The sequence below is a fragment of the Botryllus schlosseri genome, chromosome 1 (assembly GCF_051294905.1).
Source record: "Botryllus schlosseri isolate E-star chromosome 1, Bs_hap1, whole genome shotgun sequence".
In the NCBI taxonomy this organism is placed as follows: domain Eukaryota; kingdom Metazoa; phylum Chordata; class Ascidiacea; order Stolidobranchia; family Styelidae; genus Botryllus; species Botryllus schlosseri.
The window spans coordinates 10,384,040-10,403,570 of NC_137236.1; the positions used below are offsets into that span (position 1 = coordinate 10,384,040).

The 19,531-nt window shown below is 41.2% G+C and overlaps 1 protein-coding gene across 1 annotated transcript; it reads left to right on the plus strand.

The window, feature by feature from the left end:
• The first annotated feature begins 8,932 nt into the window (after positions 1-8,932).
• Positions 8,933-13,396, plus strand: LOC145432854 (putative methyltransferase YcgJ). Its single transcript, XM_080309668.1, has one exon. The coding sequence runs from the start codon at positions 10,592-10,594 to the stop codon at positions 11,447-11,449; it is 858 nt and encodes a 285-aa protein (XP_080165794.1). The 5' UTR covers positions 8,933-10,591; the 3' UTR covers positions 11,450-13,396.
• The last annotated feature ends 6,135 nt before the right edge of the window (positions 13,397-19,531 follow it).

Below are 19,531 nucleotides of genomic sequence, written 5' to 3' on the forward strand. Positions count from 1 at the left end.
ATTCCAATCAGAAAGCTGGACATTTAGGGCAAATTTTTGTAGCAGAGCAGGTAAAATTACTGAGATTTTCAAGGTGCATGCTCAATTGCTCATTTAGTGTTGATTTTTATGCTTCCAGCGCCATGCATAGAGTGGCCCGCAGTTTAAATGCAAGAAATTTCAACCAAAGATGTTATGATTACGTGAAAACTGTAATATATGAAAAAGGTTCACAGTGCAGATCCTACCAAGGTTCGTTTGTGAACGTGAACCTCTAAATATCAGAGGTTCACACACAGAACGCGGACGTCAACCTCACGTCCACGCCATCCCTAGTTAGTGCCTTCTACGCAGGTGGCCCGGGTTCAGGTGCTACCTTCGAAGGTTCCTCTGGACTTCTCGTCCCCTGTGTCCGCAGTTCCCACGGCTACAAAAAAGGGCCAGGCAAAAAGATCCGATTTCCGGAGAAAACATCCGATCGCCAAAGAAAGAAAGAAAAGAGCAAGAATAACGTCTTAATTGACATACTAAGACAGATTAACATCGAAATGACTGTAACATCGGGCACCAGTCTGAGGTTATTGCCAGATTAAGAAACCACTACTTGGTCGTTTCGGAATCCTCCTATCTGTTCATTGCATCGGATTATGTCTTGTATATCGCATTGAACATTGTGAGCATGTGTCTTCGCAAGAGGAAAATATAATCCGGCGATGATCGATTAATATTATTGATAATGCGACTAATGCTAATAATTGACTGCATGAGAAGCATAAAGCTCACTGCTATCCGCTATGACTGATTGATTTACCTGAAATCATTATGGCCATGAATCACCAATTGTGGTAAATATTTTAAACAGACATCGAAGTATCAGTGGAATGAATCTCAAAGCATTGCTACTTGTTTTCCTCCATTTTCAGCTTGGCTCAGATCAGCGGTTCTCAACCTTTTTAGACATGCGCCCCCCTTGGCGATGGTCAAAAAATTGCGCCCCCTGACCCCCCCGCACTTATCGTCATGTCAAAAAGAGCACATCACATAATACAGTGGTGGGATTGCTATTAGTCACTTTGTTGCATGCTGTTATTTCTTGACCCCCCCCCCCTTCATCAGGATTATCGAATGTATCGGTAGTGGAAATAGTGGAAATATATGGAAATCACCTCAATGTACCATAAACAAATTCCTTTCGTGAGAGCACACGATTCCAATTTCGGCTCAGATTGAGAAGGGCGCTACTATAATAAAATCGAAATATGACGTGATGTTGAATTGCGCGGAGCGCGAAGTAAATTTCAAGAATAATTAAAATCTCTTAAAATTTCGGGTGGAAATTCGTAATTTCAATTTGCATGTCGCCGGCCGCCAATCCATCCTACTGACCAAATTAGGTATCGACGGCCGCACAATCCCTTTTACGGTCCAAGGTTGCCCACCCCCGATCTAATATTATACATATGGTATATCTTACGCCAAGTTTGAATCCGCATTCCAGTTATTGAGTCTTCGACATTTCTGACAAATTTCCCCAAACTTGTTTCAAAATAGCAAAATAAATTTTGAACAGGATATCAATTTAGTTCCAGCTAGGTTGCACTGAGGCTAAACCTAATGCTGGTAGTGACTACAGAGAGCACGGCATCGTTCTGTACTGCCATGCTAAATTTGAACAGTTTTTGAAATTGAATAATTGTGTAGATTTAGGGTAGCCTAATTGAGGGTTAAACTGGGCAACCTATATTGCATCTAAGTCTGTATTAAACAGTGCAGTTCGCCAGCTATTAACAACAGATAACCATTGCACCGAGCTTTAGGCTACTGCCAAAGCTATGAAGTAATGAATGCCTTACACGCGATAATTGCACTAAATCTTCAAGTGACATCAAAGATTTGCTCAAATGAAGTTGAAATCAGCCTATACTCCGTTGAGCGCGACTGCTGTAGATTTGTATTTGGTGAGCATTCTTGAATACGAAATAAGTTTCATCTTCAACAATCGTATTCTCAGAATGGTTGTGAAACACATGTTTAGTCAGAATTCATACCGACTTTGTAAAATTCTCGCGTTCCCCCGCACCCTTCCCCCCACGAAGAGGGGGGGGGCGCCCCCAGGTTGAGAACCACTGGCTTAGATCATGAGCATTATCTTGGGTAATTGAATGACGGAACCAGCGGTTCTCAACCGCGGTGCCGCGACTGTTCAAGGGTGCCGGGAAACAAATGTGGCAAAGCTGGTTTCCGTCGACATAGAACAATTATTTGAAGATGTAGTACCTATAAATATGATATGGTGTCAAATTTAAATTGGAAGTGTGAAAACAAATTTGTAAACAGCCGATTCGCTATGACATTCGTAACTATAAACAACAGACACAGCTCCTTCATGATCTTGGTTTGGCAACTAATGACTTTTAGATGCATCATTACAGATACACTGAAAACTGCAGCATTGAATAAATGATTGCAAGGAATTTGGTAAAGGTTTAAGGAGTGCGATGCGGCATATCAACATCACATAAATCAGGGGTCGGGAACCTGTGGCTCGCGAGCCATATATGGCTCTTTTGATGATGAATATGGCTCTTTGATAAGTTTCCAATTTTGCACAATATTCCCATTTTCGTTATCAAAATTGTGTTTAATAAATTTTCTTAACGACTATGGCATCATGAGAGAGACGGTGAGACGGTAAGACGGTGAGACGGGTCTTTATAAAGTCAAAACACTGATATATATCTGGGCTTACCATATTTTGGAAATGTAAAAAGAGGACACTTTTTCAGAAATATCAGACATGTAAAACTGGAGAAGAATTTTCAAAAACCGCTAAATTTTTCCCACTTCGTGATCGGTTGACTAAAAAAAAAAAGGTCTACTTTTCGCTCAGAGCTAGAATCACCGCTTTTCCCTCCGAAATACCCGCTGGAGCTTCACTTTTGCGCTAATTTGCGGGATATCACTCGCAATGTCCTCTAAATCTGACGTAAATTTTCAAAAAAGAGGACAAAATCTTAAAAAAGGGAAAAAAGGGCGTCCTCCAAGGACACTTTCAAAAAAGTCAAAAAAGAGGACAAATCCTCTTAAAAGAGGACGTATGGTAAGCCTATATATATCCCGAAGTGGGGTGTAGGTGCTCAGAAATTCAAATTCCTGAAATGGATGATGACCAATATTGACTGTTGATAACGTATTATTATTATCCGTCAAATAAAGGGGAAGACAACTTCTCCAGTCGGCGGGCCGGATATGGGAAAATTAGGTACTTGACGGGCTGTATTCCTGAATCGAAACATTGTTCGCATATTTATCCACTTATAGAAACGGTCCACAATACATATCTGCGGGCCGCTCAAAATCCCGCCGCGGACCGTATCTTGCTTGCCCCTGGTCGAATATAATATATTCTCCGATAATAGCGCAAATTCCTGCCTTCAAGTTATTTAGTGGAATTTATCCGACAAATCTAACCCCTTAATTTCGATAAGAAGTCTTATAATGACAATAACAAAGTCGCTGTCAATAGCTTTTCTGATATCATATCTCCCTGCACCTAATATTGCATGCCTTGGAATCGTGGATTTTACAATACGCCGAACTTAATCGAAGAGCAAACATGCCGACGCCTGTATGATTAGCTAAGCTAAATTGTCCAGTGCTCGACTGCCGTTATTCATTACGTTGCCTGGTCTAACTAAAGTCGGACAGATTATTGATTCGTGCGGCCGTTATAACCACACACATCGACTCACGCAAGTCGAAGTTTTTGTGTGCGAGGAAAGAATATGCTAACATGCATTGGAAGACAAATTGGCGGATTGTAATCATGAGATTATCATGAATAATTTTTCAAGTATTTTCGGTCCCAGTGTCTCATCGATACCACATCTCCGCTACCCTTAAATCGTTCTCATACTCCATGATGATTTTTTTTACGTGCCAGTTTAATCAATTCGCGACGTATTCATAACTTTTGGTTAAAGCACCCGCATCCCTCGCAACCCCCTTTCATACAGCAATGCACCCCTTGGCCATGGCATGCATAAGGTTAGGCCTCTTGTCAAGTTTGTTGTGTAGCACATCTGAATACAACAGCAGGAAACCACACGAAATGAAATTTCGCTGAGTAAATCATATAGTAGAATGAATGTCAATTGCAGGAAATAATGAAACAAATTCGGTCAATCAAACAATGTATTTGCCTGACATTCTATGAACTATGGTGGCATCAAGTTAAAGGATATCTGTCAAGCACTACACTCTGCAGGAGAGCAAGTGCAGGGTTACGTCTGACTAAGTTACATGAATTTTGTCTTTTAGTCAGTAATAGTTGGAAAAGTTATGGTTATAATGGTCGTTCGTATACTCATGAGTTCTCGATTTTAAACTTTGCAGCATTGCTATCGTATGATAGATATGCATCAGGTCAGAATTCTATGTAGTAAATAGGGCATGTTTCGTCACCGGTGGGGTCGGTACACGTGCATAGAACCAGAGTCGAGGCAATGGTACATGGCCGTGGTCATGTAGGTTTGGGTGTTGGTGTTGTTTTCCGACTGAGCTTCAAGAAGTGACAAGATAGCACATGCTCCATAGCTGAAATACCAATGCAACACCATTACACGAATAAATTTTATTTCAAGGAGTGCTGGTCACAATGATTCGAGCAATCGAATTTGAATCCGAAACAGATATTATTTGTAATGATTCGAGCCGAGAGTTGATTATTTCCTGGTACTGACATCATATTTTCGGTACATGCCTACCGCCGCCGAAGCCTTGAAAACCATATCGGTCGTATCACACTAACCAAAACATGCACAAAGATTACCAATTGCACAGTGCACACGTTTGCAGAAACCAAGCTTCGCAGAAGTATAGCGAATAATGCGCAGCATCGTCTTCAAGCGCTATTAAGGCGGTATTGTCCAGAAAATACATTATCTGTAACGCGTGTACAACTGTACATAGATTGCAATATTTTATGTGGTTGCGTTGAATGTTGATAGTAGGGATGGTGTGAACCTCTGAAAGGTTTTGATTTGTGTGAACATGAACTTTTTTGAAAGCTTCTATGTCAGGGGTTCTGAAAGTATGAGTCGCGATGGGTATAATTTGGGGTCGCGACGGCAGCCGAGTGATTTTTTAATATGTAATATTTGTTGAATTTGTTGCAGCGAAATAATTTCTTCGCACCTCGCGCAGTTTCCTGTTGCTGCTTTGTCCATATTCGAAGTCACTATGTTGGGTTGTAATGACAATAAGCGATGCAGGCAGAAAAGTTTTTGCTACGACATGGCTTCGTCATGAAAATGTGTCGATCTCTATATTACACAAATTAATTTGAGATCATGATAAGATTTATCTGACATTATTTTCTCTAAAAAAATACCGTCGGAGACCGTTTGGATGCTTCAGTGTAGGAGTGTGCAACGAGCGGCTGCAATACTATGTAGCACAGATATTTAGAGGCCAACCCCTCCCGCGCCGGTACACATGAGGACATCGGTTTTCGGCGAGCGTACGGTTGGGCAAAGTGCGGTACCAAACAGATCGGCGGCGATAAAACTTTGGCCAAGAATGACCGTCGTATGTCCGCCAAAACCTTGGACATTGATATGTCCGGTTGTAGCAATTGTCTTTACCCGCGCAGTTCCGTCGTGGAAATCTGAGTAGTACGAATACAGTACAAAAGCGACTGTCGAGGAAAATAATGCATCCCAATTGGAAATCGCGTGCCGCTGAAATGTTTCATAGAGCTGAGTTGCGTACAACTGATGTCTGCGCTGTCTACGTCATACATGCCCGTAAAACACGGCATACATATATTAAAAATGCATTCTTTTTTATGTGTGAGGTTTGGGTCACAAGATACCACCAAACTCAGATTTGGGTCTCGGCCTAAAATGTTTAAGAACCCCGGTGCTATGTGAACGCGAACGTGAACACGAACCCATAACGTCACGTGACGTAATAGTGCTTATTCCAATCCTACATTTCCCTAAAGAAATGTATTTGTGTTATAGTGCATAAGATACCTATGGCGTCGGCTCAGGTCAGAATATGCCACAAATGCTGAAGTACATGCTGGCATTTTAGGCATCACCAATTGTGTACCAACTGGAACGATCAAATACTATGATAATTCCATAAAATCAAAATCTTCGGTTGCTTTGTCAACAATTTCAATGAGGACTTGCCAGATAATATAAGCTTACGGCTTAACGGTCTGGTCCAGCGATTGCCAACCGCGGCTCCAAGGTAGCCTTCATGCAGCTGTGATTGACCTCTGATTGCCACAGACGACAGTTGTTGTTTGTTTTTATGAATAGTTATTGTCAATTTCTGTATAGGAATGCAAAAATTAGGGATATTAGTTATGTCTAAAGCAGTGGTTCTCAACCTGGGGGGCGCCCCCCCCCCCCCTTAGGGGGTGTGAAAGCATTGAAGGGGGCGCGAAGAAGCGTTCAACTGAAAAAAAATTCGCGCTCTGCGCGATTTACCTCCAGTTCTCGCGTGTTTCGCTATATACAGACCGAATTTAATATTTTTAAGACTCTCGTCAACACTCGTAACCTTCCATGCCATCAAACAATCTGTTGGGGTTGCTAGCATCCCGGTTGGATTTTGTGATATGACGATAAGGGGGGCGCGAAATTTTTCACTGTCAAAAAGGGGAGCGTGTCTAAAAAAAGGTTGAGAACCACTGGTCTAAAGCAATGGTTCTCAACTTTTTAGACCTCGCGGACAGGTCAAACTTCAAAACAAATCTTACGTACCGGTGAACCTTCAAAAACTAATATTCACCCAAAACTTAATTACGACCACTTTAATGTAATTTTAGAAACTCCGTTTAATGATGCCTTGTTGATAGTAGAAATTTATAAGCGTTGCTATTGAAGTTTCTGTAAGGCATGTTTCGCGAAGTCCTGTTAAAGACCAGTAATTTGAATGGGATTGTTCAGTGTCCCATGAAAGAAATGTGAATTTGCTCTTTGCTATAGCACCTATCATACTGCAAATAGTTGCCTAATTGAAGTTTGTTTGAAGTCTTCGCAGCTTTCACATATACCTTGTCCGAAACTAGTTGTTTGCTACTTTTTGACAATTTCACACAACACTAGTACCATTGTGACGAACGCCAAATGTAGACCATAAACTCTTTTTTGCAACGCCATGCAAAAAATACCTTCCAAACTTCTAAATGAATTCAAATTTTATTTTCATTTCTCTTATCAATGCACAAGCACCCAATATCTTGCATTTTCGAATTGAGATTTAAAAAAAATCAGGAAACTTGTTATGGACCGGCACCGGTCCGCAGCCGTCCAAGGCCGCTTCCGAAAAACTGGAAAGAGAATTCTTGCAGACTAGCGTAAAATGTTCCGATGAATACCCGTCAGAAAAGGAGGTATACTGGTCATGGACCTTTATATATAGTCTATGTGAAGAATAAATTTGGACAGAATTTTACTTATATCTAAATAACTGCAAAATAACTGCTCATTAGGATTATCATTAAGAACTTTGACAACACTTACAAGTGAATTCAATTTGCTGTAAGCATCTTATAAATGCCAAGCATGACCCGCTGATTCTGCCGATCCCTGGAGCATTCAAAACGTCACCTGTATACTACAGTTTGAGCCGAATAAGATCACGCGAAGTATAGTGCCCTTGTTAAGCTTTATATTTGTATTCACTGATGATTCCCTTCTGAAACGGGGAATTCGTTCACCCCTGGCATAAGCGCCTTGATTTCCCTCGATGAAAACACGTCATGTTGGCCACAGCCATTTCCTTCACAATGCAGCTGTCATGCTGCAAAAGTTTTTGTGAAGCAGCTGTTGTTTGTTCATCATGTGTTTTCTACCTCAACATATTCTGAATTAATCTTAAATCATCATCTGCTAACCTACCAACAATGCGCTTTCAGAATCCCCGCCGGTAGCGGACTCCTTGAACACCTATAACCATCAAGCTGCTGCTGTCGTGATCATTGAAGCATAGCCAATTAGCCAATCAAGAGCCGTGGTTATGTGATTACTAGTTTTCTTGCCGTTCTATGGTCGGTGGCACCCCCATTATGGGGCAGCTACTTTCAAACACTTTGATCGAAATCTCAACGGCTTTCCTGTGAGCTTCCTTCAGGCTCATTGTTGTTTTTTATCAATAACACTGGTCCACACATATTTTAGGCAGACAAAGTAAGAGTGGTTTTAGGGGTTCTGAAGTGCTCTGATTCAGAATATGACCTTAGTTTTTTCAGATTTGCTCTATTTTTGAAGATAGTACATGGGGCTATTTTGACAAAATCTCATATTTTCGCTGTATGGACTGGGTAAAAAAAACCGGTTTAGTCGTACTATAAAGTTCAGAAATTCAATCTACTGGTTATTTTGACACGCTGACGACTGTTCTAAAACAAAATACATCAACAGAATTAAATTTCGGGGTATTAGATTTATCATAATTGAAGACTTCCACGGATATCATGTACATAAATAAACTTCAATCATGTATATAAGTGTTTACCCAAATACTCAAATAACGTTGCATTACTTGAATCAGTTTATGTCAATCACCTATTTTAAGTTCAAGGTAATGAGTTGGAATATAAAATTAGGATAACATATCTTGAAGCAAAATTGGTTCTTGTACTATTTTCAGTTGTAAGCAATTTAGTGCTGTTTTTCGAAAGTTTCCAGTAATAGTCTGCCATAATATGTTCGTCGCATTTCCAATGATATCTTTTTTTAGTTGTTGTTTTGATGTATTGGTGGAACCTTCCCCATTTCTATTCCCTCTAATCAGCAATATTATCAGAAAATATACCGCGATGACTGAACAAGAAATGAGATTTAATGCTCATGTTCGCTCCAAGGTTTCCATATGCAGATACCAATTCTCGGACCAACTGTTTGTATTTGGGTATTTCTTCGAAAAAGTTTTATTTACTACATCCCAGAAGGGATTCCATGCAGTGAACACCTTTCCTAATATGAAATTGTACTCCTTAGTACGCGTTCGAATCTGAGATGCATCAAAGATTCCAGATTTAAGCTTCTCGTTTGATATGGATACTAGGTAGTAGGTATACCCACTTTATTGGCTTTGTGGAAAATTGTCCATTTACAAATGAAAAGAGATGAGTATTTAGTAAAGTTTTCCAGGGACAAACTTGATAGCTTTTTACTCCTCTGTCATCTTGGTAGAATGACCAATTGGTACAGGAGAAAAAATATTTCCAATGGGCAAAAGTACAATTTTTAGGCTTGACAAACTGCTTTTTTACCAAACAAAGTTCTCGCATCAGGTACTGTTATAATGATGGAATAACTGAGAACGGCATGAGTTTTCATCATAGTCAAATATCTATTTATGCGCAGTATAAAAGCAGAAAAATCTAAGATTTACTCCTTACCAAGTGAAATATTCAAGTGTAAATACTATTATTTTAAGCTTTTTTAGGGGTATAAATATCTTCTTTTCTAGAGCCAGTCTGGCAAAACTAATGTGATATTCGTAATCAGCAACCTCGAAAACCCCAGAAACGGCTCCTCGATGTTCTGCCGAAAAAAAAATTGTACATTTTGTTGACCAATGTAATTTATACAATGACAGGCAATCACAGAGTATTTTTAAGATTTTCCAAATTTTTGACAACCGTACTGCTCATGGTCAAGTATGAATTGCAATAAGTTCATTATTGCTCATCGTTTAATACCTGCAAACTTGTGCATTAAGTGCTAGAATATATGAAGATAGGGTTACCATAAGTACTCATTTTATAGGATTTGTCCTCTTTTTTGAAAGTGTCCTAGGATGACGCCCGAATGTCCTCTTTTTGGAGAATTTGTTCTCTTCTTTGAAAAGTTTGGTTAAATGTAAGTGAAATATGAACTGATATATAGGAAATTAGAACTCAAGTAATGGTCAGGTGGGTACTTCGGAAGTTGAGTCAGTAAGATAACCATTTTTAGTCGAAACCACTACGTTAGCGAAAAGAGTGGATAATTCGCCAGTCGAATCAACGTGATGACCTTAGCCAAAAAACTTCAAACTACGAAAATATTTTCAAATTTTTCCGGATTTTACTTCGGTATTGTAAGTATGAAAATTTTGAAAGTGTGTCCTCTTTTCGGATTCCCAAAATATGCTATCCCTATATGAAGAGCAATCACATAACGATAGTATGTTGTAGTAATGATATGCATTTTCATAAAAAAACTAGTAAAATTTTTGAGATTGGGAAGGGCATGTTCGTTAAGCGCTGTAAAATTATTGTCCTGCTGCCAGCGCCATACAGAGATTGTGTATAGGGTTGAAATGCAAAGAATTTGAACCAGAGATGGTATAATGTTAGATATGAAAAGGCTTTAAAGTGCATTTCTCAGATTCGCACACAGAACGCGAACGTTAATCCCCACGTTCACAGCATCCCTATTACATAGTTGACTTCTTACATCGCCTATACTATTATGACGTAACCGTGAGTTATCCTCGAATATTCGACTCCAATTCAAGTTCTCGGTTTTGCCCAGCGCCAAATATTACCATAGTCGTAATTCTATAAACTAAAAGTAAAGTTTATCAGAATATCATCATAGCTATGTCTGCTCCATCGAAAGTAATACTGGAAGATGCCTTCAACATGAAGAAAACGGTGGAAAATTACATTCAAAGGAGACCGCGTGCATTAGTACATATTCCGGTTCGGCTTATCATTGAGCGGCTCAAGCAATTAGGGAAAGTAGATCAACGGTCCGGATGCCTACTTGATGTGGGGTGTGGCAGTGGCGAATCAACCAGATTGTTGGCGAAAAACTTTCACCATACGATCGGAGTAGACCCGAGCGCCCCTATGATTTCGTACGCCATCGCTTTCGATAATGAAATTTCAGACATTGAGTTTAAAGTTGCAAATGCGGAAAAACTGCCTATTGAAGACAGTTCTGTCGACGTTATTACAGCCATGTTTGTTGTACACTACGCCGACCTCGAAAAGTTCATTCCCGAATGCAAACGAGTGCTGAAACCAAACGGCGTCGCACTGTTTTACCGGCATCAGATATCAAAAATACTGTCGGCTGAAAATGACGCTCTACCCGTAATAGATGGGCCGGTGAAAATGATGATTCGACAGCTTTTGGAAAAGGCGAGAGAAATGTCGCACCCGAGCTTTCACACATATGAGCTCCACCAAACGCAATTTGACTCAATCAACTGGGAAAAGAAAAGCAGAGAGATAAATGAGCTGGAATTTGCGCCTGATTCTCAATGGAATCTTGGTTCATGGTCTCGCTTCTATCAAAATCTTCCGTTTTATCAAAAAGCGGTCAAAAACGACGTAAATCCAGTTACTGAACTCGTACAAGCTGTGAAAAATACCTGGTCGATGCAGGATCGGGACTCTGACGACATCAAAATTAGAGTGGTGTACACGACGGTGATGATTCTTTTGGAATAGCAATATGTTAAAACATTCAATGATAAACTGGTAATCTCTTGCTCATCTCATAGTGTAAAATTGTGCCAAATTGCGTGAAAAGAAATTAATACCAGATCAGGAAACATCATGCGTCATCATTTAAATCGGTGGTAGGTAGCCTGTAGTAGTCCGGATAGGGATGCTTCACAAGCTCTTTTACTTCCTTTAGAGCAGTGGTTCCCAAACGGTGGGGAATTCCCCACTGGTGGGGAATTCAATGGTTTCAGATGAGGAATAGACGCATTTGTTCAAAATTATATACAGGACAGTCTACATATTCCGTGAGACACGTGCGCAATCACCGTTACCAGTTAACTGCTCTGGAATGTATGTACAAAACCTCATTTTGAACTCTGGAGGGCCAATGATGGCGTCACAAACGCATCCAGCACGACTATAGTTTGACGTGGAATAACGCTATCGAGAAATTTTGAGCGTTACTGGTATCGGTTCACAATACGTTTTATGTTGCAGTTACAGGTGATTGACTTACGTACTGATGTAGTTGTGTGTCATGTGTAGTCGAACCAGCAAATAGCTGCTCTGTGATGACAGAAGTGCTGGGTAGTGGGGAGCAGGACCGTAACTGCCGCACCCCAAACCCCCCAATTAGGGGGACGAGCTCGAAGGGGACAAAAATTATTTCGTGAATCAACATGAATTAAAGTATTCTTTTAAATTTATGCCACTTTTACAAAAAAAATTCGCGCTTGGTGCGCGATTTAATATTGCCGAATATCCGATTATTGGGTACCTTTCCCCCACGAAAATACGTAGAATTTATAGAAATGGAGACTTCGGCGTCGGCCATTATTGCGCCACGACGCACCAAGGCATATGAAGTTATAGGCCATGTAACATGCAATTCCGAGAAGTGTGCCAGAAGGATCAGCAACGAGAAGACCTTGACCGAGAAGGAATGCCCTTGATATATATACAATACACATATATGTTTAATTGGGTAAATGGCTGGCGCCGAATGTTCCTGTCTGGGTGATCTGAGCCCCAAAGGACAAATGCCATCCCGCAGGGAAAAATTATTTGCCAGTAAAGCAATACCAATTTGAAATCGTGCGTGCCTTTTACTTTTGGCGATTTCCATATCTTTTGACATAGCAGATTTAGGAGGTCACGAATAGCATAAAGCAACGAAGTCAATATACCAACGGGTCCGTCCGAGGATGTTCAATTCTTATTTAGGGGTCCTTCCTTTTCCAACACACCTCACTCAGCTCTATCGGTAAATCTGATTACGTGAGCAGAGAGGGGATAAAAAATTGATAGCAAAATATATGCAATTCCCGATCATATTGGCCGATTCAAACACGAATTATATAAATCTTTCGCGCTTCGCGCGTTTAGTCGAAATAAGGCGACGCAATGTAGCTTATAAGTTACAGGGAAAAAGCTTACAGGCTCAGCGGGGCTAAGGTGGTTCTGGGGGCCCAAGACCAACGTTTTTGTGGCGAGGCTAACACAGTACTGTTACGGTCCTGGTGGGGAATGAAGGCTCGGAATAGATCCGAAGTGGGGAATGAAGACAAAAAGGTTGGGAACCACTGCTTTAAAGATTACCTGAAGCTTCGGAATTATACGGTGGTTGTTATTGGAAACACATATGTTACAACGAAACATAGATTCTTTCGATGAAAACCTAATTGTCTTTATATTTTTGATATTCAATATTTTTAGTTTTGAAGACCCTCGCCTTAAAAAAGATTTTGAACTGGATTCCCCGGAGAAAGAATTCCATCAAATCATCACCCATTCATTTGCATTAGGAGCCTAGGCATGCAATATTTACTTTAAATGCTAGGCCTTATAGCCTACTCCAGAATTCTTACTATTGAGGAAATGACTGTTTTGTTTTTGTCGTGTTGTCGGTGTCTATACTGTCTATTATAACGGAATACATTCACCACGTCATTTTGAGATTCATTGTAGTGAGGTATCCGATTACAGTATTTTAAACGTACTCACATTGCCACGCACTATCTCAGAACAGATTAATTTACTGGAAACACCGGATACAACGTCATTCTTCGTATGGAAGGTTGATAAGAACCGCCAAGCTGTTATACTCCCGTATTGCATGAATATATGTGGGTGTTATGAAATTGTAATACATTCTAATTTATGTCAGATTCGATAACGACTGCAATCCGTTGGAACGGTTACAGCAAAACCTCGTCGTGTCGTGGTCTCTGTATCTAGAAGACAGGCCGTCGCGTGTTACGTCAAAGTAATATAAGTGGTCAGGTCCGTCGGAGAAAGATATCCGCAGCGAATTACGAAACGTAACCTTCTGGAGTCAGATTACACATCAACAGCATCACAAAAACATTCGTAATGCGATATATCTCTCCTACATTTGATTGGAGCATACTGGATTGTTCCAGTAGACTTGTTATCAAGAGATCGTAGCAAGAAATATTAAATCAGTGTTTCTTAACCTTTTTCCAGCGCCCCTGTTCGAAATAGGTAAGGTCTGACGCCCCACTCATAGTTTGAGGACTGTAGTGAAAGGAAATGGGTGGTCTTTTCGGGTTAGGACTTCACCATTGGAATATGCTTGAATCGCGCTCGAGAACCACACAACTAAATAACAATATAATAATTGTATGTGCTATATCCGGGATGAAATCAAGATTATTGTTACATCAACCATCGGTTACCAGAGATGGCCACAGTCCGGTTCAGGAGCCGGAGCAGGATTTCACTGATTTTTTTGGTCCGTGGACATATTAGCATGTGACACAATAGCAAGCGACACTTGAGCATGCGACACTTGAGCATAGCGACTTTTGGTCATGGCGACTCGTGGGCATGTAGACACATGAGCACAGAGACATATTAACATGAGGACATATTAGCATGCGGACACATGAGTATAGGGACACACGAGCATGGATACACGTGGGCATAGGGACACATCAACATGGTGACAGTTTAGTAAGTGTCACTTGAGCATGGTGACACATGAGCATGCGATACATGAGCCTTGGCGACACATGAGCATGGGCATACAAGAGCATGGGCACACATGCTCATATGGACACATGGGCATGGGGACACAAGAGCAAATGTGCACATGAGCATAGGGTCACGTACGCATGCGACACTTGAGCATGCGACCCGTCTACGTGCAGACACTTGAGCATGCGACACGTGGATATACAGACACTTGAGCATGCGACACTTGAGCATGCGGCACTTGCGCATGCGACACTTGAGCATGCGTCACTTGAGAATGCGTCACTTGAGCATGCGACATTTGAGCATGCGACATTTGAGCATGCGACATTCGAGCATGCGACATTTGAGCATGCGACATTTTAGCATGCGACACTTGAGTATGTTAGACTTCAGTATGCGACATATGAGCATGCGAAACTCGAGCATGTGACCATATAGATTTGTGTGAAAAGCTTCAAAAATCGTGGTAAAGCGATAAATGTTGTCATTGCTCCCCATATATTGGAATCGCGTTTACACGTATCAGACGAACTAAAAGAATATATCCTTTTGTAAGACGAAAGTGATTCCAAATTTGCATTTCGACACGGGACTTATTATTTTATTTTGCGGGTCTCTTTTGATAGGGAAGTTTTACGTGCCGTGGGTGGGTAGGGGGAACATTCGGGTTCGAAGTGGGTTAGGGTCCATGCTGTGGTTAAGGTATCCCAAGATTAGGGTTTGGGGTGATGGATATTAGGGTTGGTTGGGGTTAGGGTTAAGGTATCCCACGATTAGGGTCGGGATTATGGGCATTAGGGCTGGGAGGGGGATATTAGGGTTAGGGTTATAGGGTTAAGGGTAAGGTATCCCAAGATTAGGGTTAGGGTTTGCGTTAGGGATAAGGTATCCCAATACCAGGGTTAGGGGTGAATGATATTAGGGTTGGTTAGGGTTAGGGTTAAGGTATCCCACGATGAGGGTCGGGATTATGGGTATTAGGGTTGGGAGGGGGATATTATGGTTAGGGTTATAGGGTTAAGGGGGTGGGGATAAGGTTTTGCGTTAGGGATAAGGTATCCCAATACCAGGGTTGGGGGTGATGGATATTAGGGTTGGTTAGGGTTAGATGTGGGGTTAAGGTATCCCAAGATTAGTGTGGCGGTGATGGGTATTAGGGTTGCAAGGGGGATATTAGGGTTGGTTAGGGTTAGGGTTTGCGTTAGGGTTAAGGTATCCCAAGATCAGGGTTGGGGTGATGGGTATTAAAGTTTGGAGCGGGGATATTAGGGTCGGAGTAGGATGATTTTGACGCCAGTTAACTGCACACTAATATATGAAAAATGCTCAAGTGTCGCATGCTCAAGTGTTGCATGCTGAAATGTCGCATGCTCAAGTGTCGCATGCTCAAGTGTCGCATGCTCAAGTGTCGCATGCTCAAGTGTCGCATGCTCAAGTGTCGCATGCTCAAGTGTCGCATGCTCAAGTGTCGCATGCTCAAGTGTCGCATGCTGAAATGTCGCATGCGCAAGTGTCGCATGCTCAAGTGTCGCATGCTCAAGTGTCGCATGCTCAAGTGTCGCATGCTCAAGTGTCGCATGCTCAAGTGTCGCATGCTCAAGTGTCGCATGCTCAAGTATCGCATGCGCAAGTGTCCTCATGCTCATTTGTCATCATGCTAATATGTAACCATGCTCATATATCACCATGTACAGGTGTCAACATGCTGAAGTGTCACAATGGTTATGTGCCCCATGCTCACGTGCTACCATGCCCATATGTAACCATGTTGATTAGTCTCAATGCTAAGGTGTAACCATGCTCAAGTGTCGCATGCTAATCTATTTCCATGCCCATGTGTCCCCTTGCTCATGTTTCACCCTGCTGATATGTCCCCATGCGCATGTGCCCCCATGCTCATGTGTCCCTATGCTCATGTGTTACCATGCTAATGTGTCCTCATGCTATAGCGTCGCATGCTTAACCGTCGTTTTTCATTGTGTCGCATGCTCATATGTCGGGCGACCGATTTTTTTACCTGTCCCGACTGGATCCGGATTTTGAATTTGCGCTGACGGTCGGATTTTAGCCGGATTTTTTTGCTGCAATATGACCTATTAGCATTGTTCTGGCAGGATTTTGTCGGATTCCGAACTGGACCTTCACCAGCCGGATTTTTCAGACTCTGAATTTCCAATTGCCGACCGGATCCGGATGGATTCGGATCCCGAAATTTGGGAATCCGCCCATCTCTGTCGGTTACGGGCTCATACCATCTGGTTTGAGCCCGATGATTAACACATCCTGATGAATTCATCTTTCTGCGAATGGCAGACTGACTGGGGACGGTGGTAGATATCTGCAAATACTGCACCCAGTTATTAACATTAACATGAATGTATTCCAAACAAAGCATCTTTGATGTACAAAGGACTCCCACTCTCAAACATGATACACTGCAAATTTGATCAATTTTGACACGCTGAGCGCTGCGGGATGAACTTGCTAGTTCGAAATATTTTGTGCAAAACAACCCGAGCTAGCGTGACTGGCGTATTTTATCGGGGAATTGGTCATCTCAAAATATGCGCAATCAATTTTGCATGAATTGTTTGTTTCGTGGTATTTACACTACAAGCAATTCTACAGCACACTCACCACAAGACCAGATAAAAACAGCAGTCGCCATATCGAACGCCTGATATTTCGACTATGGTCAGGACACTGTGGAGTAGTATCCCATTTATTCAGAATCGGCTGCTCGGACTCTCCGATGTGCGAAGAATGCGATGTCAATGAAATAGTCGAACACTTTTTAATATCATTCATTAAATACGACTTTCATCGTCAATTTTTATAACCTTTTGCAATCAGTTACATATACCGCCCCCCATACGTAACCTACTCACGTCATCGCAATTGTCCACCGCCGTCGCTGAGTTAGTGATAAGTTGTAATAAGTTCGTTTATTTACTGCTTGATTTAAATTTCCTGACGACCGCGGCGCACAAGGCCACAAATGGCGAAAAGCACCACGCATATTGGTAATAATAATAATAATGCTTATTCAACCAATCAATGAAATTGATATCGTTGTCTGATGTACAAAATCTAACAAGCGTACGTGGTCCATCTCAACTTCATACGTTTATCGTATCATAAAATCCAAATCCGTGCGATCGCCGATCGGGTTGTTGGCTACTGATGTATAACTGACGACGAATACATTGTTCGGTCTGGCCTTGACCGACAAGGCGAAATCTTATATTCCCTTGCAAGTCCTCGTCGAAATTGTGGGCGAAGCGACGTAAGATATTGATTTTATGGGATTATTATATCATTTGATTGCGCCAGTTGATACATTTAGCGACGTTTAAAACGTCAATATGTACTTTAGAAATGTGGCAATATGTGACCCGAGACGACGCTAGGTATCGTGTACACTAAAATAGGCTATCACTTCACTGAAATGTAGGGTTGGAATTAGCAATATGAAGTCACGTGACGTCATGCGGTTGACGTTCGCGTTCACACAGAACCTTTCAAAATGGTTCGCGTTTACACGAACCTGAACCTTTCAGAGGTTCAGAGGTTCACACCATCCCTACTCTTCACCTTCCGCATAGCTCAATTTGCAGCTTTTGACAGTCCATGCGAACGAATTATGACTGTTTTCGAAACTACTTACTTACTTGAGTAGATTTAAAGTCAATCAATTCTACTTCTACTTCAAGTAGTTTTAGGTGGCTTATGGAAGAAATACTTCTGCTCTTATTTAAGTAGATTTTTTCGTCGCTACTTGTAGTTCGATTTGAGTAGCTTTCTTGACTACTTTGACCATCTCTGTTCTTATATCGAGAAGCCCATGATGAGAAGTTGTGATGCAGACAGCAATGTCAGAATGACTTCTTGAAAGACACGCAGGTATAGTGCACGATTGGAGTCGATGCTACAGATATTTTATATCAAAATATGAATCTGGTGGTGGCCAATTTTGCACGAGTCCGCGCGCACTCACCAACTCACTGCGCGGTCCCTCGGACAACAGTGCGTAATGACTAAAACGAAAAGGTCATCACTGCGGCTTCTTTGTGCGCAGCACCGATTTTTCTGTGCACGGCGACTTTGTCAGCAGTGAGCGGACGCGGACGCACTCGCGCAGCTTAAGGGGAACATTAGTAACGGCTCAAATCAATTCATGAGTGTCGCAAAAACTCTGCAGCAGATTTGGACAACTACAAAATTTCCAGATTTTCCTAATTAGATTAGAATTAGAATAATAGCTATACAGTTTTTTTTTAAATACATTAAGATTATTATTATAATAACATTTTTTCCAAATTAGATCAGAATTAAAGAGAAACAGTTTTTTTCTTCTTATTAGACATCAATTGGAATTACATCTACACCATTGATTCCCAGCCTTTTTCGACTCACCGCTCCCTTATCAAGCTCGACACAAATTTCGCCCCCCAAATTTACAGATCCCCAAAAGAGGACATATAAACGGAAAATTTATTCACCTAACTCTGATCGCTGGTGAATTGACTAAAACAAAAGGGTCATTTTTCCCAGTATATGCTCGAAAACCGGTTTCCATGTTTATACTTTCCGTTGAGTTGAACCTTTTTCTCGCGTCATATGCAGATAAGCCGTCTTCACGTGTATATTTTGGCCACGTTAATTACATATGTCTCACTGAATGTTCTAACATTTTCGACCCCTTCGTTCTCGAAACCGCCCACTGAGGGGCGATATCGCCCACGTATGGAACCTCTGGTCTACACAGTTTTTCCAAATTATATTAGAATCAGTATTAGGCTATAGCTACACAGTTTATTCCAAACCAGATTAGAATTAGAATTATTGCAAAACAATTTTTCCTAATTAAAATTGAATTAGAATTACAGCTACATTTTTTTCCAAATTAGAATTAGAATTACTAAAGCCTGAACATCGAATGAAGTCCCGTTCATGAAATCATGACGCATTCTCACTGGCATAAAAAATGCAAATACCTGTACAGCAAGCTTGGCTCGTTTCACACTAAACAGTTCTCCTTAAGCACTTTCAGAACAATCAGAAATTAGAATATAATTTTAATGA

What these genes read in the sequence shown, in the direction of transcription:
- LOC145432854 (XM_080309668.1), top strand. Translation starts at nt 10,592, where the DNA reads ATGTCTGCTCCATCGAAAGTAATACTGGAAGATGCCTTCAACATGAAG.